The sequence below is a fragment of the Calypte anna genome, chromosome 21, assembly GCF_003957555.1.
Source record: "Calypte anna isolate BGI_N300 chromosome 21, bCalAnn1_v1.p, whole genome shotgun sequence".
NCBI classification, from domain to species: domain Eukaryota; kingdom Metazoa; phylum Chordata; class Aves; order Apodiformes; family Trochilidae; genus Calypte; species Calypte anna.
Window position 1 is genome coordinate 4,381,508 of NC_044266.1, and position 23,925 is coordinate 4,405,432.

Consider the following 23,925-nt stretch of genomic DNA (forward strand, 5'->3'; position numbering starts at 1 on the left):
CCAGGTTACATTCATGTAGAGCGTCTGTTTGCCTCCCTATCTGAACATCAGATTCTTACTTATCTTGAGTCTAGCAAAACATTCTCACATCAGCTCTTGAGAAAGAAGAACTGGGACTAACAAAAGGTCCTGGGTTTACTTTTAACTCCAGTGAATGTCTTCCTTTTGATGTTTCCTAAGAGCAGCCCAGATTCATAGCTAAGCTATGCTGTTTGCTTTGCCTGTCCCAGGTGTTGTGGCAGCCTTGACTTGGCCAGCTTCACTCTTGACTGTGGCCAATGTCATTGACAACCCCTGGGGAGTGTGTCTCCATCGGTCTGCTGAGGTGGGAAAACACTTAGCAAGGATCCTGCTCAGTCGACAGCAGGTAAGCAGCTAGAAATTATTCAGGAATAAAGTCTGGGAAGGGATTTGGGCCAGGGAGGTAAGTTTTATAGTCATTCTAGTTAGCCATCAAGTTGGATCTTTTCAGGGATAAGAAAATTAATAATAAACTGAAAAACTGATGCATGAAGGTGACCAGTATGTATATGGTTCATTGGGGGAAAAAGTGGAAGTCACACGTGAATCATATACTCGTCCCACTTAACCTAAAGCTTTTCTAAATTAAGAGATCCAGGTCAGAAATGACACGTGGCTTGACCATGTCACAAAACAGCCAGGCCATTTCACCTAGTGGAAATTTATGAATAGAAAGTAAAGATGGGTGAAAAGAAATGGAGAATACTGAGTGTTAAAAATGTTCACTGATAATGAGGAGGCACCAGAAAACAGTGGAGGAGCAGACTGTGCATCAGCAGACATGCTGTGATCCATGTTTTTGCCTACAGAGAAGTGAAATGGGCTAGCACCTGAAAGGAATGACAGAGGTGAAAAAAACAGACATTTCTTCCCCCAAAAGCCTGACACTACTTGCTAAGCTATCGCTGCTTGTTTTCTGCTAGCCACAGGTTGGTCTGGCAGGCACATGAGTCCAGTATCTGTTACAGAGAAGACCCCATGGCCCCAGAACTGCCTGTCACAAAGAACAATGTGCAGAGCAGGAACAAACTTGAATTCTCATAAAAATACAATCCCAAGAAGGGCAATAAACTTGACTTCATCCAAGCAAGCCCTTTGTTTTGCTTGTGAGCATTTGTTACTGCCTGTTTAGCATTCACTGTTGTGAAAACACATTCCAACATGCTGGACTGTCTAAAACTAGTTAACAGGATGTCTAGGGAGTTCACCACACACCTGCTCCCTGGTTAATACAAAGACCATTTTTCGTTGTTGTTGAGATTAGGCTCCCTTTGATCTTATAGAAAATCGTATTAGGCTATTCAAAATAAAAGCTTACCCCCATAATTTTTTTCAGCAGTCACACAGTGCTGCTGTCACTCAGTCTTAAATCAATATTTTTGTATTACAGCTGCTGCTTCTGTTCATTGAAGCGTTTCTAGGAAAATTTTGCTCCTCGAGTTAGGCTTTGATTTGGAAATTTCAAAACAATGACAGCATTTGTTTTGTTTCTGTTTGAATTATCTGCTTTCTTGTAACTCGTGATCATTATATTCTTTCAGTTGATTTTCTGTACATACAAAATACCCAGATATTCAGAGTTTTCAATATTGAACTGTGCATAGTTTTGAGGATAGAGAATCCTTTCGAAATCAACCGAATCGCCCAGGTGTTTAAAAGATCTTGCACAAGCTTAAGTTCTTTGTGTACCAGGGGCTTGGGGAGCCTGCAGCCAGTTGCTCTTTCTAGGTCTGCAACAGTATTTGATGAGATTTTCTGCTTTCTTTCTTCTTAGGGCAAGCGACCTGTCTCACTGATTGGCTTTAGTCTGGGTGCAAGAGTCATTTACTTCTGCCTGCAGGAAATGGCTCAAGAAGAAGGTAAAATTCACCTCCTATTTTCCTTACTATTGGTCGAGAAGTTTTTCTTCCAGAGTTTTTCTGGAACAGAGTTTGGGCCTTCTAGAATAAGATATTAATGTTAAAAAAAAAAAAAAAAAAAAAGTATTAAAATCCATTTGGAGCCAGATTTTCCTGTCATTTCCACCAGTTTGGTGTATTAAATCCACTGCCTTCACCAGAGGAGCTCCAGGGTGTTAGTTTGGTCTCCAGTCTGTAAACAACAACTTGACATTTTGTGACATTTCACTGCTAGATCAGTCTGTGAGCTGCCCACACGCCCCGAGGCTCCTGGCAGAGAATATTTTTTTGGAAGCCCTATGCAGCTATTGTATCTGATTCCCTGAGTCCTCCCTTCCATTTAAGTCACTGAAACACCACTGTCATCTGCTATTTTCATGGTAATTTTTCCCCAAAGTCAAGTATAGAACCATCTGTCAATTTATACCCGTTGTGGTGATGTTTATTAATAGATTCTATTTTTAATTTAGAAAAAGAAAAAAAAAATAATAAAATAGTTATGATCAGTTGATATAAATCACATCTTGGAGTTGAGTCAGGAGTGAGTGAGTGTGTGCATGCAGCTTGCCTTCCTCCCTATGTTGCTAATTGAATTCATTCATAATTACTCAGCCTCACGAAGAGTTGCTAATAAATAGGGAGCTTTATAAAGGAAAATATTTAATAAGTGGGAATATAATATCTGTATAACAAAAGGTGAGAGTAGAGTCAAGTGAGGACAGAGAAGGTCAGCATTTTTTCTGGTGCCAGCTGGGTACTTCACTCCTGCTTTAAGATGGGAGTCCTCAAATGCAGGAATTCTGTTCTCAAAATAAAATCTAATCAAATCCAGAATGAGCATTGCAGAGTTACACTGAAGCCAGAACCCAGATTCCTAATCTGGCTCTAGATTTACTCTTTTTGTGTCCCAAGAATGCCAGGGGATGAGATATTTTCAGCTTTTTATTTAATGATCTGCAGGCTCTCCCTGGAATAATGTGGCTCCAGAGCTAAGTAATACGTGAAAGGAAATCATTAGGGGTCTTTAAGGTTGGCTGCCATTCTAAAGAAATCTAAGCATCATAATTATGTATCATAGCAGCTCCCCACTGTACACTAATTTTTCAGTTCCTTAATTGAATTATGAAAGCTGAGCTGTTTGTGAGATGAAAAGCAGCGTGTTTAGCACAGATTGCCAAAATGTTCTTCACATGCACATTCCAGCCCAAGACACAGAAGGAAAGTAACCAGGACCTGGGACATCTGAGACTGATTTGGGGTTGGACTTGGATGTGTCACACAAAAGAACGACAAGGCTTTGTCATGCAGGCTGTTTGTATCCAGATGGCACTGGCATTTGCCAGGACTAATTGTGTCTCATCCAGTGAAAGACCATGGCAGAAACTCAAATTCTGTGAAAACAGTCTTCCCCAAAGCATTTAAATAATCTTTGGGATATACTTCATCACAAATTACTTTGGAAGCCAGAGCAGAGTAGGTTTCCAGAAAATGACATTATAGCAGAAGATGTAGTAATCACCTGTCAGAGACAAGTTACTGCACAGGAAGATCAGCAGTCTCATGATCTTCATCGTGATTCCCAGGTGTTTTAGTAAATGAGAAGTGTAAACTAATGAAAACTGGTAATGGGTGTTATCACTAGTACCTGAACCTGAAGCTGAAGAGATGTTTCCCTCTGTGCCCAGTGAGCTGTACCCTACAGGCACGGCAAAGCCCATCTCCCAGGGAGTGGTTGTGGCCTCTGGGCCAGCTCTGGGTCAGCCTGTATCTCCCACATCTTTTCTGAACAAATAATCTTACCAGTTTTTAATTTTGGCCCATCAGTAATTCTCTTTTTTTATTATTTTTTTTTCCTGCTTGTGCAGCCTTTATTGTTCTTCAGCATATAAAAGATCTGCAAACTGTGAAATAGATTTAATTTATCTAGAGTGTCAGCACCTATGTAGGCCAGTGATCTGTTCTCAGGTTTCTGTCCCCCTCTGTCACCATGAATGTTTTTCAGCCAAGGCTAAACATTTGTGTTCCAAGCAAGAATTAAGCTGTTCAAAGGACAGGAGAAACAAAAGCTTTCACTACCTTGCCCAAATGTTCAGGATCCTGATGAATTAGTGGTTTGTTTATTCAGTTTTAATGGCCACAGAATTTAGTACCTTGGTTGGAACAAGCTCCCTGTTAGCAAGGCAGTGGGTTTCTTTTTCATTGCCCATGGTAATGGGGACAGGACTTTATTGCTCATGGATTACACTAAAAATTTCACTGCTCTTTGCTGTTCTCTTGATTGGTGCAAAATTTACTTTGCAATAAGAATTAATTCCACAAGAGCTTTTGGATTGTTGTCAGGTGCTGGGGTTTACACTGCAGAAAATGATGAAGGCACTGCAGGCAGCTCCCAGTCCTTTACTGCTGTCAGGGAAAGGAAACCAATTGATTTACATTTTAGAAGTCTGGCCAGACAGCACCTCTCCCTCAGAACTCTATGTGGTATGCAGTTATTCTCACTTTCACTTCAGGTGAAATTTAGGCATCAGGTGCTAGGTCTCTCTTTACAAAGGTTTCAGAACATATGTTAAGACATTGTTTAAGAGTTTAGGAAAGAAGCAGAGCTGCCCAATATTCTCATACAATCATTTTTTTCACTGAAATTTCCCAGCTGCAGCTATCTGGTGAGAGAGGGAGATTTATTATCCTTAAAAGTCAACATCCCTTTTCAGCAAAACATGCCCTGGGCATTCAGATTAAAGGATCTTTCAAGAAAATCCAACCTGTTTGATAGATTATCACTTCATGTGGCAAATACCTTCATTGTTCTTAGTTCCCAATCAGTATTAATAATTTGGGCAGTTTCTGTGTACAGGTCATGTCTTTCACAAACTTATCTAGAAGGGATGTGGAAAGGGTTTAATGTGCTTAATATGTGACAACATTTGTTGACCCTGTGGAAAGTCCATCCTTTTCACCTGTTTCAAACCATAACAGTTCAGCTTTGTGCAGGCCCAGGTCAATAAATCTGTGGAAGGAACCATCCACGGGTTTGCTGCTTGAGCTGCATCTTTCTTGGCAGAGGTCAGGCCACTTCCCCCTCTTGCCATCAGCCTAGTTCCTTTCACTGCCTCAGGATCTCTCATTTTCACATTTACTGGTTCCAGATGGAACACTGTTCATTTATGCAAAATTATGTTTCAGATCCACCTTTCCATTATTTCAGTCTTTAAAATTTGAGCCACTGAAATGATGATTTTTTTCTTATAGCACATCTGGACATCCCCCTCCTTGGTGTATGTGTCAAGATATGTTTTCTCATCTGTCTTCTAAACCTGAGCTCTTGTTCTTTCATCTTTAATAGACTCTCAAGGGATCATTGAAGATGTGGTCTTACTGGGAGCTCCAGTGGAAGGAGAAGCCAAGCACTGGAAAGCTCTGATGAAGGTGGTGTCGGGCAGGATCATAAATGGTTATTGCAGGTCTGTACGTGCTCAGCCCCTTGCTGCCTTCTCCTGGCACTGCTTTGAAATTATTTTCTACATTTATTTTTTAAGTGAATATTTGCTCAGCTGGTGAGTACTCTGGTCCAGTAGCTCCAGAGCCAGCAGTGCCTAAGCTTCTTCCCTCTGGATGTCTCTCCCTCAGATTAGTTGCAGATGACAGTCCTGAGGAGGCAGCTGAAGACTGTTCCCTCTCCAGCTCTCTGTGATGCACAGTTACACTGGAAGCCTGAGGTGCTGAGTATGTAGGTCCTGTTGAAACATTGGCAGTGTTCTCTGGCCCTGGCAGCTTAAAGCTGGGTCAGTGTGTTTGTGTGAGTAATTTGACATACTGTAAGGCCCCTTTAAATTTCAGCTTTACATACAGGACTTTGAATATGGCCATTAAGTTCACTGACAGTTAAAGAATGTGAATGAATATTAAAAACTATAAAAGCTTTGAGATGCATTTCACTAGGGGCTGCTTATGGGGATCAAGATGTGAAAATTGCAACACAAGGGATGGAGCTCAAGCACATTGGAGATTTGTTCATACCCAGACTCAGTTTCTGGTCCCAATAGTGAATATGAACAAGATATTTCATTTGCAAAGGAGGTATATCTGGAATAGCTCTAGAAAATTCACCAGTGATGTGAAAGCATTCAAAGGTTACCTTGAAACCAAATACCAGCCTTTTAAAACTGTGCAGGTAACAGCTATGCAGAGTTGTGAGCTGATGGGTGAGGAGAGATTCAGAGGCACAAAACAGCTGAAGCAATCTCACAAAAGCTGTTCAGGATTCAAGTGACAGTATTAAACCTAATGACCACGTGTTGGAAGATAATTGTGCCAAGAGCACTGCTTACCAGCACAATTAGAAGAGGGGGAATTAAAAAAAAAGGGATGAAGCAGTGAAGATTAAAGAATGGAAAAAATAAATTGAGAAATAACTAGGCAAGGAGATTAGCAATGACCATACAGCTGCAAGTCAAGACAGCTTGAGACCTGAGGTCAAGGACAGTTAAAATGCTGTTGGTACTTTAAACACACACTACATGTCTATGCCTACACACACACATGTAAGATGAAGATGGATTGTTCATCTTAACTAAGAATGTTAAGTTACAATGAAGAAGTAAATAAAAGAATGAAATGCCTTCAAGATTAAATCAACAAATTATTAATCCCATCTGTCAACTAAACTGAGAATTGTTACTTTTGTCCTTTTTGGATCACATGAGGCGATATGGATGCCACATGTGCACACCAGCTACAATATTTCTTTGTGTGACCTAAGGAAAAAGCAATTGCTGGCTCCTTGGGAATGCTTCTGCATTCCTCCAAGGAGCCAGAAATGGGAGCAATTGTTGCATATAACTGAATTTACCCTGACAAATATCATTCCTCCTCATGTTATAAAAAAATCAATTTCACTCCAAAAAGCTTGGTGTATTCATTTCCTATTTTATCTATATATTTATATATATATATATAAATGGTCTTGTTAGACTTTCAAAGCCTTCAGGTGCTGTTGCAATAGCCTCTCTATATGTTGTTTGTGCCTCTCTACATGCAGTAATTCTGTGAGTCTGCTCTGGTAAGCCCATGTCTTGAATATTGAATGAAAAATTATGTAGAAATTGTAGGAAGAAGCAGATGAGGAGACTGTCAGGAAATATTCCCCTGCTCTGGTACTCTACTTTGTATTCAGATGCTGAATTTGAGGGTGATTCTGTTAGCATGAGGGGCAGCAAGAGGAGGTAACTGAGAGATATAAAGAATTTATGTGAGGACAAGCAAGAAGGATTATACAGACATTTCATTGTAAGCCCTCACCTGATTCTGATTCCTCTGGTCTCACACTAATACAACTTGTGGCCTCGTTCTGTCACTTCAGGAATAACTTGATCTAGGTCAGATGAATCACACTGCAATGCAGTTCGTGTGAGATCAGATTTGGGCCCAGCTTGTTGAGCTTTAGTCCAGTCCAGGTTTTTCTGCTTCAGCTTTGAAGTCTGAAAGGACATGGAGAGTGAAAGCCAGCTGTCAGTGTCCCATCTGACTTCACAGCAGGGTTACAAATTCCTAGTGGGAAACCTTAACCACATTTGTTAGACTCACTCAGCTTTTGAAAGAACCCATGCCTGAGCAGTGTAGATGTATTACAAAGATTCTGTAGAGCTCTGAGCACACTTAAAACTTTCAGCATGGAGAGGGAGGACACTAGGAACCAGAAATGGTGTCTCATGGGGGTGTATTTTTCCTGCTGCCATCACAAAGTACAAATACCACTCACATCCAACTCAAATCTCCTCTGTGGAGTATAGAGGCATTTAGGTGTCTGAGTTGTATGCTGTTGGGCAGCACAGAAGAGGTTCTGTATTTCCAGAGGAGGTATTGCCTTGTCTCATTGTGTTAAAGTCTACCCTGAAACTGTCACAGTGAGTTATGGTGATACTTTACAGTGGGAACAAACTCTTCCTGGTTCTCTCATTGAGGCCATGTGTTTACACAGGACTTATAAATCAGGAGCACTCTGAGGAGCTTTGCAGTCAGATTATCAGCTGTCCACAGGCTGGAGGACTTCTACTTTTTAGTACATTAAAAAGATTAAATGTGGGACTGTCTTGCATCTCTAAGCAAATACAGAAAGCTACAGAAGGGTCAGATTTTTAAACATGCTGCATGTAATGAGCCTACACCCATGAATCAGGATTAAATTCAAAATTACACTACTGTGTCCCAGGAACCTACCCTGAATTCAGCAACTGCTCTGATTCCTACAGCAGACAAAACTGCAGCAGGTCTTGGTCCTGCCATCACCATGCTTCCCTCCTGCTCTCCTTGTGGTCTCGGCAGTCACACACTGTATTGCTTTGGCAACAGAATTTACTCTTCTTCTGCTCTATTCCTAGGGGGGACTGGCTGCTGAGGTTTGTCTACAGAACCTCCTCTGTCCAGATCAAAGTTGCAGGCCTCCAGCCAGTTGACCTGGATTGCAGGAGGATGGCAAACATGGACCTTTCATCTGTAGTAAGTAGTGCTACTTATGTTTTCAGTTTTTTCCATGTATCCTTTGCTTGCAGAACTGTAACCTCACACAGATTGGCACAGGGAAGACAGGATACTGTAGAGAGCACCTCCAAGTATATTGTCCCTCTTTCCTTTCTTTGAGATAACTCTCATCTCAGACTTCACTATAGATTTGGTTGGCCCAGCTCAGTATTGAGCAAAAAAATGAGAATTTGCCTCTCTTTTTTGATATGTTTGGGGCTTTTTGGTTCTGAAATGGCTCATGCTGGAGGCAGAAAATTACATTTTTTCCAAGAATGACCTTGCTGTCTTCCAAGCCCCAGAGCAGCAAGCAGGTAGAATCAGCAGCTGGGAAACGTGGAGCTCAAACACATGGCTGTGGAGCAGGTGCAGCCTGCAGTCTTATCTTGGTGGAGCCTTCAGCACTGCTCAGGTTCATCAGGGACAACGTGACAGCCCTTGTACCTTGGTCCCCTGAGCTGTATTGACGTGGAGTACAGGAATCAGTTTGTAATTACAGGAGCTCCTGACTGGTTTGCCAGGTCCAGACCTGGGCTGCAGCCTTTTTGGAGTGCAGGTCTCCAGGAAGCAATTCCCCTCCGTGGCTGGTAGACACTCAGTTTCCTCAAAGCTATCTGGTGTTATTAATGATAAGCTACTATATGTCTAGCAATATTCAACTCAATTACCTGGAGCAAACTAATGACCTCCTGGCCTTATCTTGACTCACGAGTGAGTCTCTTCCACAGAAAATCACCCAGAACTCAGCCTGTGTATTCATAGTCACAGTCATCTTGGACACTGAGTCTTGTTTCTCCATATCTTAATGTTTAAACTGTCTGTAAACTGGACTGGAAGATGTCCAGTCCAAAGCTCAGGATACTTCTATGGTCATTTTTCCTCCCAGATGTCCCCACAAACCAGTAGGTGTTGTCAACCTTGCTCTGGAGCCAAAGGCACTTTTAAGTGCTTTCAGATTTTTTGGAGCTCCAGCCTGCTGAGCCTATAAATACCCATCTGTTACCAGCTCATTTCATTCATTATAACTGAGCTATGTGCTGCCCTTGCCAGAAAACACAAGGCTTAATGCTGTACAGATAAAATAGAGACACTGAAGAACAAAACAGAGGCTTCCCAGAGAGAAGTGGTATTAGCAGAGGCTTTTAAACATGGTCCAGATCTACAGCTGTTCTTCTGTCTTTGCATCTCCTTGCTTAGCATTCCTGAATTTCCCCATGTCCATTTTGCACTGTCCCCAGAGTTGCCAGTAGTCAGTTTTGAGCAGTGATAGCTGTAGCAGGCATGAAAAGAAAAATGGACAAAGATGTCAAGCAGTGGTGGCTGCTCTGCTTGTTCAGTGACTCACTGAGGTGACTGTTCTGCTTGTTCAGTCTGTGCTACTCTGCTCTTTGTAACATCTCTTGAGAACCTCAGTCTGCTGACCTGCTTCCTGAACTTTGAAACCCTCTGGAGTCCTGCAGACCTGATCCTGCCTGGCTTACAGCAGCTCAGTTTTTCCCAAGAAGCAGTATTTACATTTCAGCTAGAAGAATAATGGTTGCAGAGCCACTTTCTGCTAGTCTTTTGTTGTTGTGAATCTATATCCCTGCTGCCTGATGCCAACAGACAGTTCCAGTGATGTTTTCATCTCAGAAAAAGCTGTCACTTTCCCTTGCTTTATCTTACTGCAAAGAACTGGGAGGGGTAGGGGAGAAGAGCAATCCCCTGCAGGTGGAGAAACCTCTATGAATAGATGTCATTTTCCTGGTCCCTTTTTCAGACCATGGAGCTTTATGAAAAGAAACACATTGCATTCTGATGAATATTTGAAATGTAAAAGGAGCAAGAATGGGTCAGGACTTATTCAGGGGTAATATTTTTATAAGTGGCAAGAAAGCAAAGCTAGATTTTGCTGCAAATGTAGTGCAGCAGCATAACAGAAATTTATATAGAGATATGTTCTATAATGGGGACCTGCAGATGCCCTTGCTGAAGGTCCCTGGAAGTCTTCTACTAGGAATAAGAAAGGACAAGCTGTGCTATAAGAAGAAAGAATAGAGGATACAAAGGCTCTGTGTGAAAATATTATGCAGACAACCTCAGTATTTTAGGCTTCTCCCAGTCTACCCATGGTGAACCCAGACTGGATCCACAGGGTTTGGTTCTCTTTGCTGTGGTAGCGTCAGAATCCTCCAATGAGTGGAGGACTAAGAGACCTCAGTATAAACAGGAGTTCACCCCCAAGGCATTTAGTGTGTCTTTCTTGATTAGTGTGCTTTTTATCTGACTGACAGTAAAAAAAAAAATGAGAGAAAAATGTCCTCCCACTCAACAAATGCAGTTATAAAATCCTTCCTAAAGGTTACAATGGGACTGATTTATTCAGTAGATTTATTTGACAGCACCTGTTAGAGAGACCAAGGAAGTAATTGAGCTGTAGTATATTAGACTGATTGCTGTTTGTTCAGATGGGATACTGGAGATTACATTTTGCATTAACATTTGAATATTACAGGAATGCTCAGAGTTGGAATGTAGGCAGAGCATTTTCATGGAGGCTTACAAGTCAAGGAGAGGTACTTGAGTTTATCTGGGCAGCTTTACTACAGCAGGAACCAGGGATGAACTTACAGGCTTGGGGGCAGTAGGAATGGATAGCTGGAAGTGTAGTAGAGAGCATGAATCATGGCAATTATTGCAGCAGTCAGTACTGTTTTATCCTTAGTCCAGTGTGAAATTTCTCTTACAGATCTCTATATTATGATTAAATTCTGCAGTGACTTTAAAACTCCTTCCTTTCCCAAGGTTTTGTGGGCAGCTAAATTCTTCTTTTCTGATTCTTCATCAACACATTCTATGGATGGCAGCTCCCAGCAGGCTGCTGGGGCTCACAAATTCCTCTAAAGGCAACAGCAGTGGAGAGTGGACCTTGTGACAACCCCTGGAGTGCCAGAGCCATGCTCTTTACAGCCAGCAGGCTAAAGATCCAAGGTGCTGTTTTCTCCAGAGCAGGCATGCAATGGTAAAATAAAATGAGAAAAACATGCTGATGCATTTTCATTTCATTTCTCAGCCATGTTCTGCTCCTGCAGCACCTCTGCACAACAGAAGGCAAATAAGCAGAGCTGCTTTTTAGTGTAATCACTATCATAGTCAGCACACCTTTGCTTTTTCCCTTCTGAGATACCTTAAAAGCTTTTTCGCCTCTCCTTTTCTTTGCTGCTGTAACCGAGCAGTGGGAAAGCTCTCTGACAGTGATTACAAACCAAGAATAACTGATCTCTCTTTCCAAAAGCTCTCTCAGAAGAAAGGCCCAGTATTCCTATTAAAAGGGAAGGGAAACAGACTCAAAGCAGTCTGGCCTTCAGCCAGCACACATAAATACCGTAATCAGATAATAAGTCTGAATTTTGTGAAATCCAACAGATCTGGCACTTCTGTGAGCCAGGCTTTTTTCCCAAAATGCATTAAACTGTGGGTTGCTTTCCAATCCACCCACCCACCCCAGCCCCCTTATTCCCATGTCTTACAGAGAACAATTAGTTGGGGTTACAAAATGTGGATTAATTAAGAACCCTGGGGAGTTCAAAAGGCAAAAGATTGCCTGTGTCTCATTACACCTTTGTTTCACTTGTTTCAAATGAGCAGTGCCACCTCCCGCGGTGCCAGGCATTACCAGGATCAGAAGAGCAAGAGCTCAGAGCAGAACTTGGCTTTAGGGAGTGGCTCGAAGGAGTCCGAGGAGCATTTCACACATCTTTGGCACATCCAAGTCTTTGTAGAAAAAAATCAGTTTGTCTGCTGGGCTATAAGGTCACCGGGATTATTTTTATCCTCCTCCTACGTCCCTGCAACCCTGTCATCAGGGTTAGTTTTGTGTGATCCTTCTTGCTGTTCATTTGGGAGCTCTGAGAATCACACTTTAAACACATCTTAAATACATTCTGCCAATTGGGATGCAAGCAAAGGGTGCTGGTGATGTCTGTGTTGGAGCAGAGGAAGAAGCTGGAAAAGCTCCTGCAAGAAAGTGCAAACGGAACCATTTGTAATTTGCAGTTTGTATTTGCTTTGTGGCAGACAAAATCCTCAAAGGCCATTATTGCTTCTCCTTGCTTCCATACAGGCATATTACTTGACCTTAATGCATTCTTCAGAAGGCTGAGGGTATTTGCCTCCTTCTGAAAGGCAGGGAGATCCATTTGATAGCTCTCCTTGATCCTTTATTTCTCTTCATTTCAGAGTCTACATAGGCACTGCCACTCAGAAGCACCATGGTGCTCTGGCATTGTGGCCTTCCTGCAGATTTCCAGCAGCAATTTCCCCATTTCCTCCACTCTGCCTGGAATGTGGGTATCATTTCCTGGTGGGTTTCCACAGCATCTGTTCCAGTGTGTTTGGACACACCAAATAACCTGGGCAGAGCTGAATTTCTGGGACTGCACCCTTCCTTCAAGAAAGCTGAGATTACCAAGTGCTACCTCCCATAAAGGTTCACAGGTCCTTTATGTTTACATCTAATACCATTCCACACAGGAAATTTGCTGTTCCACTTGAGCAACCAGCAAAGTTTTTGACACCATTACACCTTTCTCCCATGGAGTCTATACAATTTGCATCACTTACACCATTAACAGATTTTCTCTTATCGCTCCACACATTAGAGCACTTTGCATTTGAGACCAAGCCTGTTCTTACAAAGCCAGGAGCTGCAGGCTCTGTTCTTGAAAGCTTTGCAGTGAGCAGGCTTGTAGCTGTTGCCTTTGCAAACAGCTATCCCCATCACAGCCATATGAAGCCAAGCTGAGGGATTGGGGTTGTTCAGCCTGGAGAAGAGGAGGCTCCCAGGTGAGACCAGAGCAACCTTCCAATATCTGAAGGGGCTGCAAGAAAGCTGGGGGAGGGCTTTGGACATGGGGGGTTAGGGAGAGGACAAGGGGAAATGAGTTAAAACTTGAAGAGGGGAGATTTAGGTTAAACATTAGGGAGAAATTCTTTAATTTGAAGGTGGTGACACCCTTCCAAGTTGCCCAAGGAAGCTGTGGCTGCCCCATCCCTGTCAGTCTTGAAGGTTGGATGGGGCTTGGAGCACCCTGAGCTGGTGGGAGGTTGTCCCTCTACATGGCAGGGGGAGTGGAACCGAATGAGCTTTAAGGTTCCTTTCAACCCAACCCACTCTATGATTCTGTTCTATGATCATGCAGACCTTTCTTCAGCACAACTGCCAGCAAAAGCAGTGGGAGTTTTCCCTGAGTGGTGTTAATGATGTTTGATTCTAACAAGTGGTTACACAGAGCACAGGAAGGTGAAGTGAGGATAGAGAATTTAGCTTTCTCTCTCCTTGATTGGACCATGAAGGCTAATCCTGTCTAATTTTTGTGTTCTGTGTGGAGCTTTGGTTCTGACCTCTTCAGTGAAGGCAGCAAGCAAATGCAGTTGCAGCATCCAATTAAAAGTGTTAATGAGGGGAAGACTGACTTAGCTGGCACACCTCCTGCGTGAGGTTTTCTCCTGTGGTGCTGTTTTTAGCTAATGTGTTTGAGCTCTTGCAGTTACAACAGCATTCATACTAGCTGGATGTAGCTGGAATACCATGGAGCCCATCACTGCTTGCTGCCCCAGTGACACTCAGGCAAAGTCTTAAAACATGCTGCTGGTCCTGGTGGGATGGATTTGTAGGAGATTATATTGCTAAGGAGAGAAGTTGCCCTGCACCATAGCTGTTGAAACATTCTAAATGCCTGGATACATCATTACCATCAACTCCTGAGGGAGATGAAGGCATGGATAAGCTGAGAACAGTTATTTTGTCCTCGAAGAGGGCAAAAATTCCCTTAGTTAATCAGAAGTGATCTTGGTTTGTGGAGCTGAGCTGAGAAGGTGGTTTAAAAAGCACAAAGGTGGCAACAGTTCAGCTGCCAAATCTTGTGTATCACCAAAAGGGTGATCAGTCTGTTAGGATGCTAGAGGGAAGGAGTCATCCTCTGCTGCAAGCAGGTCCTGTTGTATCATCCCAGTTATGGAGAGTGCATCTCATCTCACTGTTTTCATCTGGACTCTTGAAATATTCACCATAATCCTGTCTTGATCCATACAGCAAATATTTTGGGTCAGTAGTGGATACAGGATACATTAGTTTATAATGTCAAATATCTGGGCCCCCTGAGCTATTTTTAGGAACACTGCAGTTTGATTTATCAATCCAGTCTTTATTTTGGGGGATCTCTTTTCTTCTGAGGCCCAAGGGATTATCTTCAAATTATTCCCCCAGTGATGGTCAGATGCACAGTTTATTCTGGGCCTCTTAGAACATTCTCCGTACCATCTAATTTAAATAATTTCCACTTGGAATAGCACTGAAAAATAAGGATTTGATTATAGCCACCTTAAAAGCATGTTTTGCAACTTTGATATATCTGGAAAGGCTCTTGGGTGTTCAGACACAATCTAATAGCTAAAGAAGAGAACTGATTCCACTTCTAGCAGTCATCAGGGAGAGCACCAGCAAAAACAAAAAAAAAAAAAGAATCAGCAGCAGCTCCACAAGCAGTTGAAAAACTGATGGAAGCAGCTGTAGGTTTCAGCTGTGGCCTTGGTGTGCAGAGTGCAATACCTGCTTCCCTTGAAACTCTTCCAAGGGCTCTCTTATTAATTCAGAATTTATGAAGCTCCCTCTTCCTTTGTCCTGCCCATTGTCAGTCATGTACAGCTGCTCTCTGTCTCACCCCTTAGGGCTTCACACTTCCAAAATTTATTTTCCTCCTTTAACTTCCTCTGTTGTCTCGTTAGATTCTGTATTTTCCTCCTTACCATCATCCTCTTGCAGTTGGTAAATTGAGCTGGCAGAGTTCATCATCAAAAGAAACAGTTTTCACTCAGAATTGTCCACACACTCAGAACTGTGTGTTTACACAAAACATAGCAAAGTTTGATGGAAAAAGTCCTTGGAGAAAGGAACCTTAGTGTGATATTGGGCTGGATGCTGGCTGAGGGTAATGTCCATCCGTTATCTTCCCAGAGGTAAGAATGACTTGATCAGTAAGTCAGGGCTGAAAAGTGATTACAGGCAAAAATTACAGCCTGTCTTAAGAAACATCACTATAATTAAAAAAAAAAAATGTTCCCAGTGAAGTTAGTTTTAAAACAAGGAAGAAAATAAGAATGGAGAGACTTGTTCTATTCACAAGCATTGTGATGGTGTGAAGGGATGATGGAGCAGCCAAGCCTGTTGGCTTCAGCTGACTTGTGCTACAAGCTTTATCCTGTCAGTTTTTCAGAGTAGAAATGTTAAAGAGGAATAATGCAAATGACATTGACAGCATTTTCAAGATAAATTCAGCCCTCTAAAGTTTTCCTCTGATATCCTCTTATTAGCTTCTCCTCTGCTGGCAGCCAGGACTGCTAATGCTCGGGGTATACCTACAGTGCAAGGGAAGACTAAATGCAAATTCACATTTTTAAATAAATACACTTAAATTAAAACTTCTCAATTGATAGATGTGTTCATTGTTGTTGGTTTTGAGAAATGCTATTTTCTAAGAACCCAAAGAGAAGAATTTTGTTTCTATTTTAACTTAATTTCAGCCTCTTTCAGGTTTGTTTAATGTTCTTCTAGTTCTCTCTGGGAGAACTGGCTCTGCCAGGTCCATCCGTATTCCCCTGCCCAAGCAGCGTTATATCTTTGCTGGAAGCTTCCAGAAAACTGTGGAGAACAAATAGAACATTTTCTGCCAGGCTGAATGCCCTCTATCATACAAGACATACCTGGCACTCTGAGTTAAGGCTTACACTGACATGTGGGAACAAATCTGACCAGAGGAACCTGCCAGCTTAGCAAAGGTGGCTGCATTTTGAGTGATAACCTGGCAGATCTCAGCAGTCCTCAAATCTATCAGTCTTTGCCACCATCTGGTAGAGTAGGGCTGTGTGGATTCAGAGGCATTATCAAGAACAGAGGATTTTTTTTTTTTTGAAAGCAAAAATGACATTTGAGTTTCAAAAATGACATTTCTTCGCTTCTTTACCAATTCTACCCCAACACTGGGGTAGAATTACTGGCTGGTGGTTGCTTTCCCAGCTGCACTCCAGTTCACTTCCTGGATTACAGATTTCTCTGCCACCGTTGGAAAAGGAGAGTAAAACCGAGAGCTGAACTGGCAGGAACCAAAGCTGCTGAGCTGGCTCTGTTGGGATGTGCCACCCAGAGGCAGTTTGCATTTCATGATGCATGTACACACAGTGCCTGACACACCAGGGGGAAAAAGGGCTGGGAAGTGAGGTGTGATTATTATCTGAGCTGCAGGAACTGCTGCTCACTCTATTAACTCTTCTCACCCTCCAAGGCAGTCATTACTGCTCCTACTGAAAGAACAGAGCTCTGGAGGGGCATTTTATGTTGAGGTTATTTTTTTCCTGCCTGATAAAATTGTTTGGATGTGAATGGTTCAAAACAAATGAAAGAGGTGACATCCTCAGCTGTCTTAATAACCTGAGTTCCTGCAACTTGCAGAGTCCCTGTGTATTCTCTGCTCCTGCTGCATCCCCCCTTGCTCCTCTGTAATTCTCCTCCAATCCACAGGATGGACTTCAGTCCATAGGATGTTTGGTCAAGGAGGAAGGCAGAGCCCAACCTCTCTCTCCTTTATCCCTCCCTGCAGGTAGCACAGGGGCCAAGGGACTTCCAGCAGAGCTCTCATAAGCTACACAGCCCTGCAGAGCAAACAGCTTTGAGAGCTGATCCAGGGTCTGGAGCCACTGTGTGCTCCTTGCACTGGCACCTTGGGATCAGTAGAGATCTTCTTGAGGGAAGCTGGGCAGGATCTGAGCAGGGAAACAGTTGGCTCTGGAATGAGCCATGTCAAGCAGAATAATGTCACTGTAATAGCTAGGGTCATGACAGTCTTGCCAGTGCTCAGATGGGTCCATGGCAGAGCCAGGAGTGTACCAAGTGTCCTTTCTCCCAAGTCCACCACTTGGGTCACCAGGCATCTCCTCTGGGCTACAGAGTACACCTTGGGATCCTGTAGCTCAAAACCTGAAAGAAGTCAGGGTTCTTCCTCTCTCCTGGAGAGCTGATCTTCATGGATGGATCCTGTGGTGATGCTGGATCAATTCTTTCACAATGCTGGGGAAAACCAACTGAGTGGAGCTGTGGAGGTAGCACCAGCTGATGGCTGCTGGGGAGAGCTGCGTGGTCACTGCAGATAGATTCCATGGTTGTATCTTCTCAGACACACTGCTCCCTGTACCCTGTCCCTCTCCACCTGAAGCTGCTGTCACGAACAGGGAGAGCTGCATCTGTGCTGCAGAGCTCACAGCTCCTTGGGTGCAGCCACCACCAGAGAGCTGTCTGCAGGCCCAAGGGTGGCATTATTTGTTTTAAAAGCTCCCATCAGTTGTGTTTTTACCACACCATAACCAGAGGCACTTACTGTACCAAATAAAAAGACTGCAATTTATTTTAAGAGATGCAGCTAATTAGGCTCTGTGACATTTTTTTATGCTTTGGGGTGGATTTGGACTTGAAAACCTTTCCAGACTTTCTGAACTGGCAACTCCTTCCAGCTGAGCGATGCAGCCACCTGAGCAATGGTGGCTTTGGAGATCTTTGGAGCAAATAGGTCTTTGGAGATCATCCTGCCTAGTGCTGCAGCCAAGCTAGTGATTCAGGCAGCTAGCTTGTGTTTTCCAGTGAGTCAAAGCAAACATAAAACCAGCTACAATGGGGGAGAAGTCACCTAAGCACAAAGATAAACCTACCCCACTGCTTTCATTTCCTTATAACAAGCATAAATATTATTTGTTTTGGTTACAAGCAGACTTTTCTATTCCATCTGCTTTTAAATTCTCCCGAACTTTGTTATGACAAATACTCAAACAATCCTTTCTTTCCCTCTAAAGTTTTTCTTGTCCCTTATGTTAAGATGGTCCCATCTCTTCTCCAGCACATCCTGCCCAGTGGAGAAATTCACTTTTTCAGTCTAAAAAGGGGCTTTTGAGAGGTGGAATTGTTGAATTTTCCCCCGAGGATGGCAAAAAAACTGGCAAGGCAATTTGCTCACTGTTCTTTTGGTGATGGCTCAGTACTTTATGTCCCAATATACACACTACAGCAAGAACAAGTCCTACCTCCTCTTACACTTCTCAGGACTTGTATTTGTAGCAGGAGGAGTCCTTCTTGCTCCTAGGGCTGCTCCTGAGGCCTCGGGGTTTAGCCCATTCCTGGACAATGTCCTAGGGCTGTTCCTGTGGCCTTGGGATCTACCCCTTCTTGCCTGCTCCTGGGGCTCCTCAAGCTATGGGCTTCTCCATCCTCACTGAAGAGTGAGAGCTCTCTCCATGGGTGTCAGCTGCTCTCTTATTGGCCCCCAGCTCCTGCACATGCTCAGGAGGGAGGCCAGACACAGGTGAACCCACACCCACTCATCAATAACTCAGGGTACCTGGTCCTGTCTCACTACATGTATTGATCTGGAATCCTCCACTGGGCTCTTCTGGAAACAGAAGTGAGGATTTTTTGAGAGATTTGGTGGCATTAGCAGATCTGTGGCAAGGGATGGACTTTCAGGAGTTTTCAGCTTCTCTTGTAGCTGCATGAGGCAAGGCTCAGCTCTTCGGAGTGCTCTGTGTGTCTCCTGGTGCTGGAGGAAGGTGAATTCCCTGTTATTTTAGTGGAGGATGCAGGATCCTGAGGAGTTATGAACATTGAGTCCTTAGAGAGGGAATTTGTTCTGTCTAACTAATGACCAAGTGATACAACTGGCTGGGAAATCCCCAGGCCCTGAGCAGGGAAGGGGGGTTGTGATGACTGTAGAGTTTTCAGAATACAGCAGAAAAGATCTCCTCCCTGGACACCCATTTTCTTCTTGTTTCTCCCCACCTCACCTAGCCCTGTGCACTTTTCTTTCCTTAGCCCCCAGCACCCCTTGCTGTGCAGCAAAAGGTTCTTCCCCTTTTCAGAGAACCAACACACTCATCTTAACAGCCAGCCCATGAGTCCTTCAATGGTTATTTTAATTAACTAATCTGTTCAAAACATCAAGAGCCTGTCGAGCCATCTGGACTGATTCAAGTTGCATATTGCATTACTAATGTGCTGATTAAATCCTCCATTTTGCTCCAAGTCCTAAAATGCATTCAAATGTTACCACTCAAAAAAAACCCCAACAGCTCAGAGGTTTGCATGTTGCCTGTGCAAGAGAAGAAGTTTGCTTTAAGTTTGGGGAGAGGTGTGCTGGTCAGGAGGAACTGATGGAGCCAGCAGGGAGCTGAGCAGAGCCCAGCTCTGGGTTTCTCAGCTCTCACCCTCTCCCACGAGCAGAAAACCCCTTCCTGGGGCCCTTGCACGCAGATCTGGGAAGCAGGAAACCTGGGACTGTGATGTTGGGGATTCCCTGCTGTGAAAATGCCCTAATTAGTTGCAAGATTAGGGGAAATAAGTGGCAGCGTTGCATACAGCAGCCTTCTGGCTGGGTCAGGAAGGGTTTAAATTAGAATTTAGCAAAGATACACTAAAATATCTTAGGAAGCAAATCACACCCCTGAATCTCTCCTGGTGTAGCATCCAAACAGCCTCACCCCATCCCCCCCCCCAGCCCCCCGGTCCCCACTTTTCTCTCCAGTGGAAATCCCACCCTCAGTCCACTTGGTGATGCTGTGAGCACAGGGCAGCTGCAGGCTGGTCTCCAGGAGGATCCTGCCTGTCCTTACTGCAAACAATGGGCTTGCACAGGACCCCTGAAACAGAGAGGGCAGGTTCTGCCTTTCCAGCCAGATGAACTAACAAAACCTGCTGTGGAGTTTTTCCTCTCCCTCCTGTGCCCTGGCTGGAATGGTGGGTTCCAACATCCATCTCAAGAGGGCTTATCTTATGTTGGAAATCACTTTCCAAGAAAAACGTGGGATTTTGCATGTATTGTTGATTTTAATTTGGTTTATGAACCCATTACTCTCAGGCTCCCAGTTTTATATGGTCAGTGCAGCTTCCAGCCAAGAGCTGTAACACGCCTGGTAGCTGTGATGAGATTTAATGACTATAGCCTAATTTAAATAAGATAATCTTTGTTTTTACAAGGGAGCTAAGGCAGCAAGAGGATATGTGATGTAACAGACAACAGGGAGGGGAACTAAGACAACTTTTCTTGCCCTTACCTGGGTGTCTCTCACCATGGCAGGTCAACTCCTCTCTTACCCTTGTGGCACCCAGAATCTGGGGGTTTGTAACTCAGCAATATCCAAGCACTGACAAACTCATGTGTCAGAGGAAAAGCAACCCCTGCAGCAGTGTGTGCCATGCAGAGTGCAACCAGCTCAGGTTATTAAATGGGCAGCTGCTTTTTCCAGGCCTCATTCTTTCAGCCTTCCAGATCCAAACCCAGGTCTCACAGCATTGGTGGCTTTTGAGGTAAAGGACTGGATGGAGCCAGGTTCCCTGCAGCCTCCCCACTAACAGACTCTTGTTGCTTGCAGGTAAATGGCCACCTGGACTACATGAAGCAAATGGACACCATCCTAAAAGCTGTGGGCATTAAAACCAAGGACAGCCATCTGGAAGAGAAGGGCAGCAGTGGTCTTTCCTTCCCTCTATCCAAGAAATCCCAGCAGGCAGCAGGCAGCCAGACTGGGAAAGAGGCAAACTCAGTGCAAGAGGAGGATGTAGCTGATGTTGAAGCTCTCCCAGCCATCCACACTCACCACCAGGATTCTCCCAGCTGCCTCCAGGGAGGAACCTTGCTCCCCTGCCCAGACTGTGCACAGAGCAGGGAACAGGCAGCAGGTGAAGCTGTGGATTAGAGCTCTTCATGTTGGGCAGTGGTGCTCAGCCAATACTAAAACTGCTGTCAAAGCACTGCCCATTGCACTGGGATTCCCAAAGGAGCTGTTGGTTGAGCTGACAGAGCTGTAGGTGCAGTTTTCAGAGCCTGGAGTCAGTCACTGGATCAAACCTTTCGGAGCAGCCACCCACAGCATCACCCACAGATGAGAATGGGCTGACTCCTGCCTGACTCAGTGGTGCTCCTCAGGAAGCAGTGCCACTACCCTCCTGGGTTTGTTCTGGAGGGAAGCAGCTGTCACCATGAGGGGCTGTGCCTCTGCTATGTCACTCGTGGGAAAGCAGGTGGCTCTGTGGGTATTTTTAAGCCTGTCATGAAGAAGGGCTCATTAGTAGGACATTAAAACCAGTTTTCCACCAGCAGGTGTTTCCACTAGTTTGGTTTTTGGTTCTCAGGTGAGCAGGGGTGTTGCAGGCTCTGGCTGCCCAGCTCTGCACATCTCAGCATTCCTGTTTTGGCTTTGGTGAACAGGGAGGGGGCAGAAGGCTCCAGCTGCCTGGCTCCCCTCCTCTGTCTGCTGCCAGTTTGCTGCCAGGGCTGGGGCACTTCCCAGTCCTCAGGACTGTTCCCTGCCTGCAAGCTGAGGGCAGGAAGCATTCAAGGCCTCTCTGCTCTTAGAAACATGCTTTGAGTCCCTGGGTGAAAAGACAGCAAAAGGAACAAAGTGGGTTTTTCTTTTTATGATTTATTATTTTGTGGAACTTCCTTCCAGGCCTTGCAAGCCAGCAACCCAGAGACTTTCGTTTTGTGTCCCACACACTTCTCCAGCCTTAAAAGCCCCCTCTAGACTTATTTTTAATTGGCTTAGAATAAAACTGATACTTGGCACAGGATAAACACAGATCTGTGATTTCCACCTCCTTCCATAAAAGCCAATTGGCATCTGCTGTCTTCTCTCTCAGCCTCAGACCAGAGGAGGGGCCCTGCTTTACATCCCCTGCCACACAGAATGCTCCAGAACCATATGGGAGTGATCCCCATCTTCCACAAAAGGGCCTTTTCTGGCCCATTTTGCCTCTGAGCCCCAGAATATACACCTAACAGGCACATGGCAAGAGGATTAACCCCCTCTGAAGAACACCTCTGTGGTTTTTATTTAAAACAAGTTCCAGCTGATACAAACACCTCCCCACATCCAGGTTGTGAAGGTCTCATTGAAAACAGTGAGATTGCGGCCTCTGATTTTGGTTCACTCAGAATCCTCCCATCCTGTCCCCACCCCAGCAGCTAGAGTAACAACCCCTCTCCTCTCTTTCCCCATCTTTCTGCAGACCTCACTTGCAGGTTATTTCTCATCAAATGGAAAATGTGGCTGCTCTGGGCATGCTGTCTCACCTGGTGACACACTGCAGCTTTGGGTACAGTGCCTGGCTGTTCCCAATTCCCTGATTCTAAAGGGGGCTCAGACCTGCTCAGGTCCCATCTCAAGTGGTTCCTCACTGCAGAGCCATGGGGACTTCTCAGCCAGGCTGTGACAGGCCTGTGTTGCTGGTCAATGTTGTTGCAGTTGGCTGGAGGAAAGGGATACTGTGTCCAGTTCTGGGCCCCTCAGTTTAGGAAGGATATCGAGGTCCTGGAGCAGGTCCAAAGGAGGGCAACCAGGCTGATGAAGGGACACGAGCACAGACCCTTGAGGGAGCTGGGGGTGTTCAGCCTGGAGAAGAGGAGGCTCAGGGGAGACCTCATCACTCTCTCCAACTCCCTGAAAGGAGGTTGGAGCCAGGGGGGGGTTGGGCTCTTTTCCCAGGCAACTCTCAGCAAGACAAGAGGGCAGGGTCTCAAGTTGTGCCAGGGGAGGTTTAGGTCGAACATTAGAAAGAATTTCTTTACCAAGAGGGTGACCAAGCATTGGAATGGGCTGCCCAGGGAAGTAGTGGATTCTCCGCCCCTGGAGATATTTAAAAAGAGACTGGATGTGGCACTCAGTGCCATGGGCTGGGAACTACAGCAGTAGTGGATCAAGGGTTGGACTCGATGACCTCTGAGGTCCCTTCCAACCCAGCCCATTCTATGATTCTATGATACAATTTCCCCACCTCATGCAGAGGATTTCTCCCCAAGCAAATGCTTCATCACAAAGAAGATGGGAAGGCTTGGGAAGAGAGTCACTGTTGCTGTTTCTGAACTTTTGGCTGAAAGAAGTGGCCTCTCTTTGTCCATCTCCTGGAGCCTGTGTCTTCTGGACTTCTGGAGTTCATCATGTGTTTTTCTACTCCTTTTTACCTGGAGTTATAGTCAAAGTATGTTTTTACAAAAATCCATCTGTGAAGAGATGTACATCCTGATCTTCATTCTTGATACCAACCCCCAGCTCTCTGTCCACAGATACATGGCCTAAATGTATTAAAGAGCTTGATATTCCAACCTGTGCTCAGTCCTCCCTTCATCACAGCCATTTTCTCACTGACCAGTCCTCAGCTGCAAAGGGATTTGCAGCAAAGAAATGTCAAGTTAGTCACAAAAACACTTGTTCAGTTCTGGAACATACATGGGCAATGTGGCAAGAAAACTGATGAGACTTGCTTGGCACATGGCTGCTCCTTCCAGCATCCTGGGGATGCTTTGTCTGGACAATCAGGAGCTTCAGGAGCCAAACTCATCAGCGTGAGACAAGGAACCAGCAGCAGGGTAGAGGACACAGCAGCTGATTCCCAACCTATCTCTGCATCCAAAAGGCACTT

General features: G+C 44.5%; 1 protein-coding gene across 1 annotated transcript in view; it reads left to right on the plus strand.

Annotated features, from left to right (window-relative positions):
• The window catches only part of TMCO4 (transmembrane and coiled-coil domains 4), a 39,349-nt gene extending 17,741 nt beyond the window's left edge, over positions 1-21,608 (plus strand). The window contains exons 10-14 of the mRNA XM_030463528.1: positions 231-367; positions 1,796-1,880; positions 5,263-5,380; positions 8,297-8,414; positions 20,880-21,608. Of these exons, the coding sequence (XP_030319388.1) occupies positions 231-367; positions 1,796-1,880; positions 5,263-5,380; positions 8,297-8,414; positions 20,880-21,203 (782 nt within the window). The 3' untranslated portion in view covers positions 21,204-21,608. The remainder of the gene's footprint in view (positions 1-230; positions 368-1,795; positions 1,881-5,262; positions 5,381-8,296; positions 8,415-20,879) is intronic.
• The last annotated feature ends 2,317 nt before the right edge of the window (positions 21,609-23,925 follow it).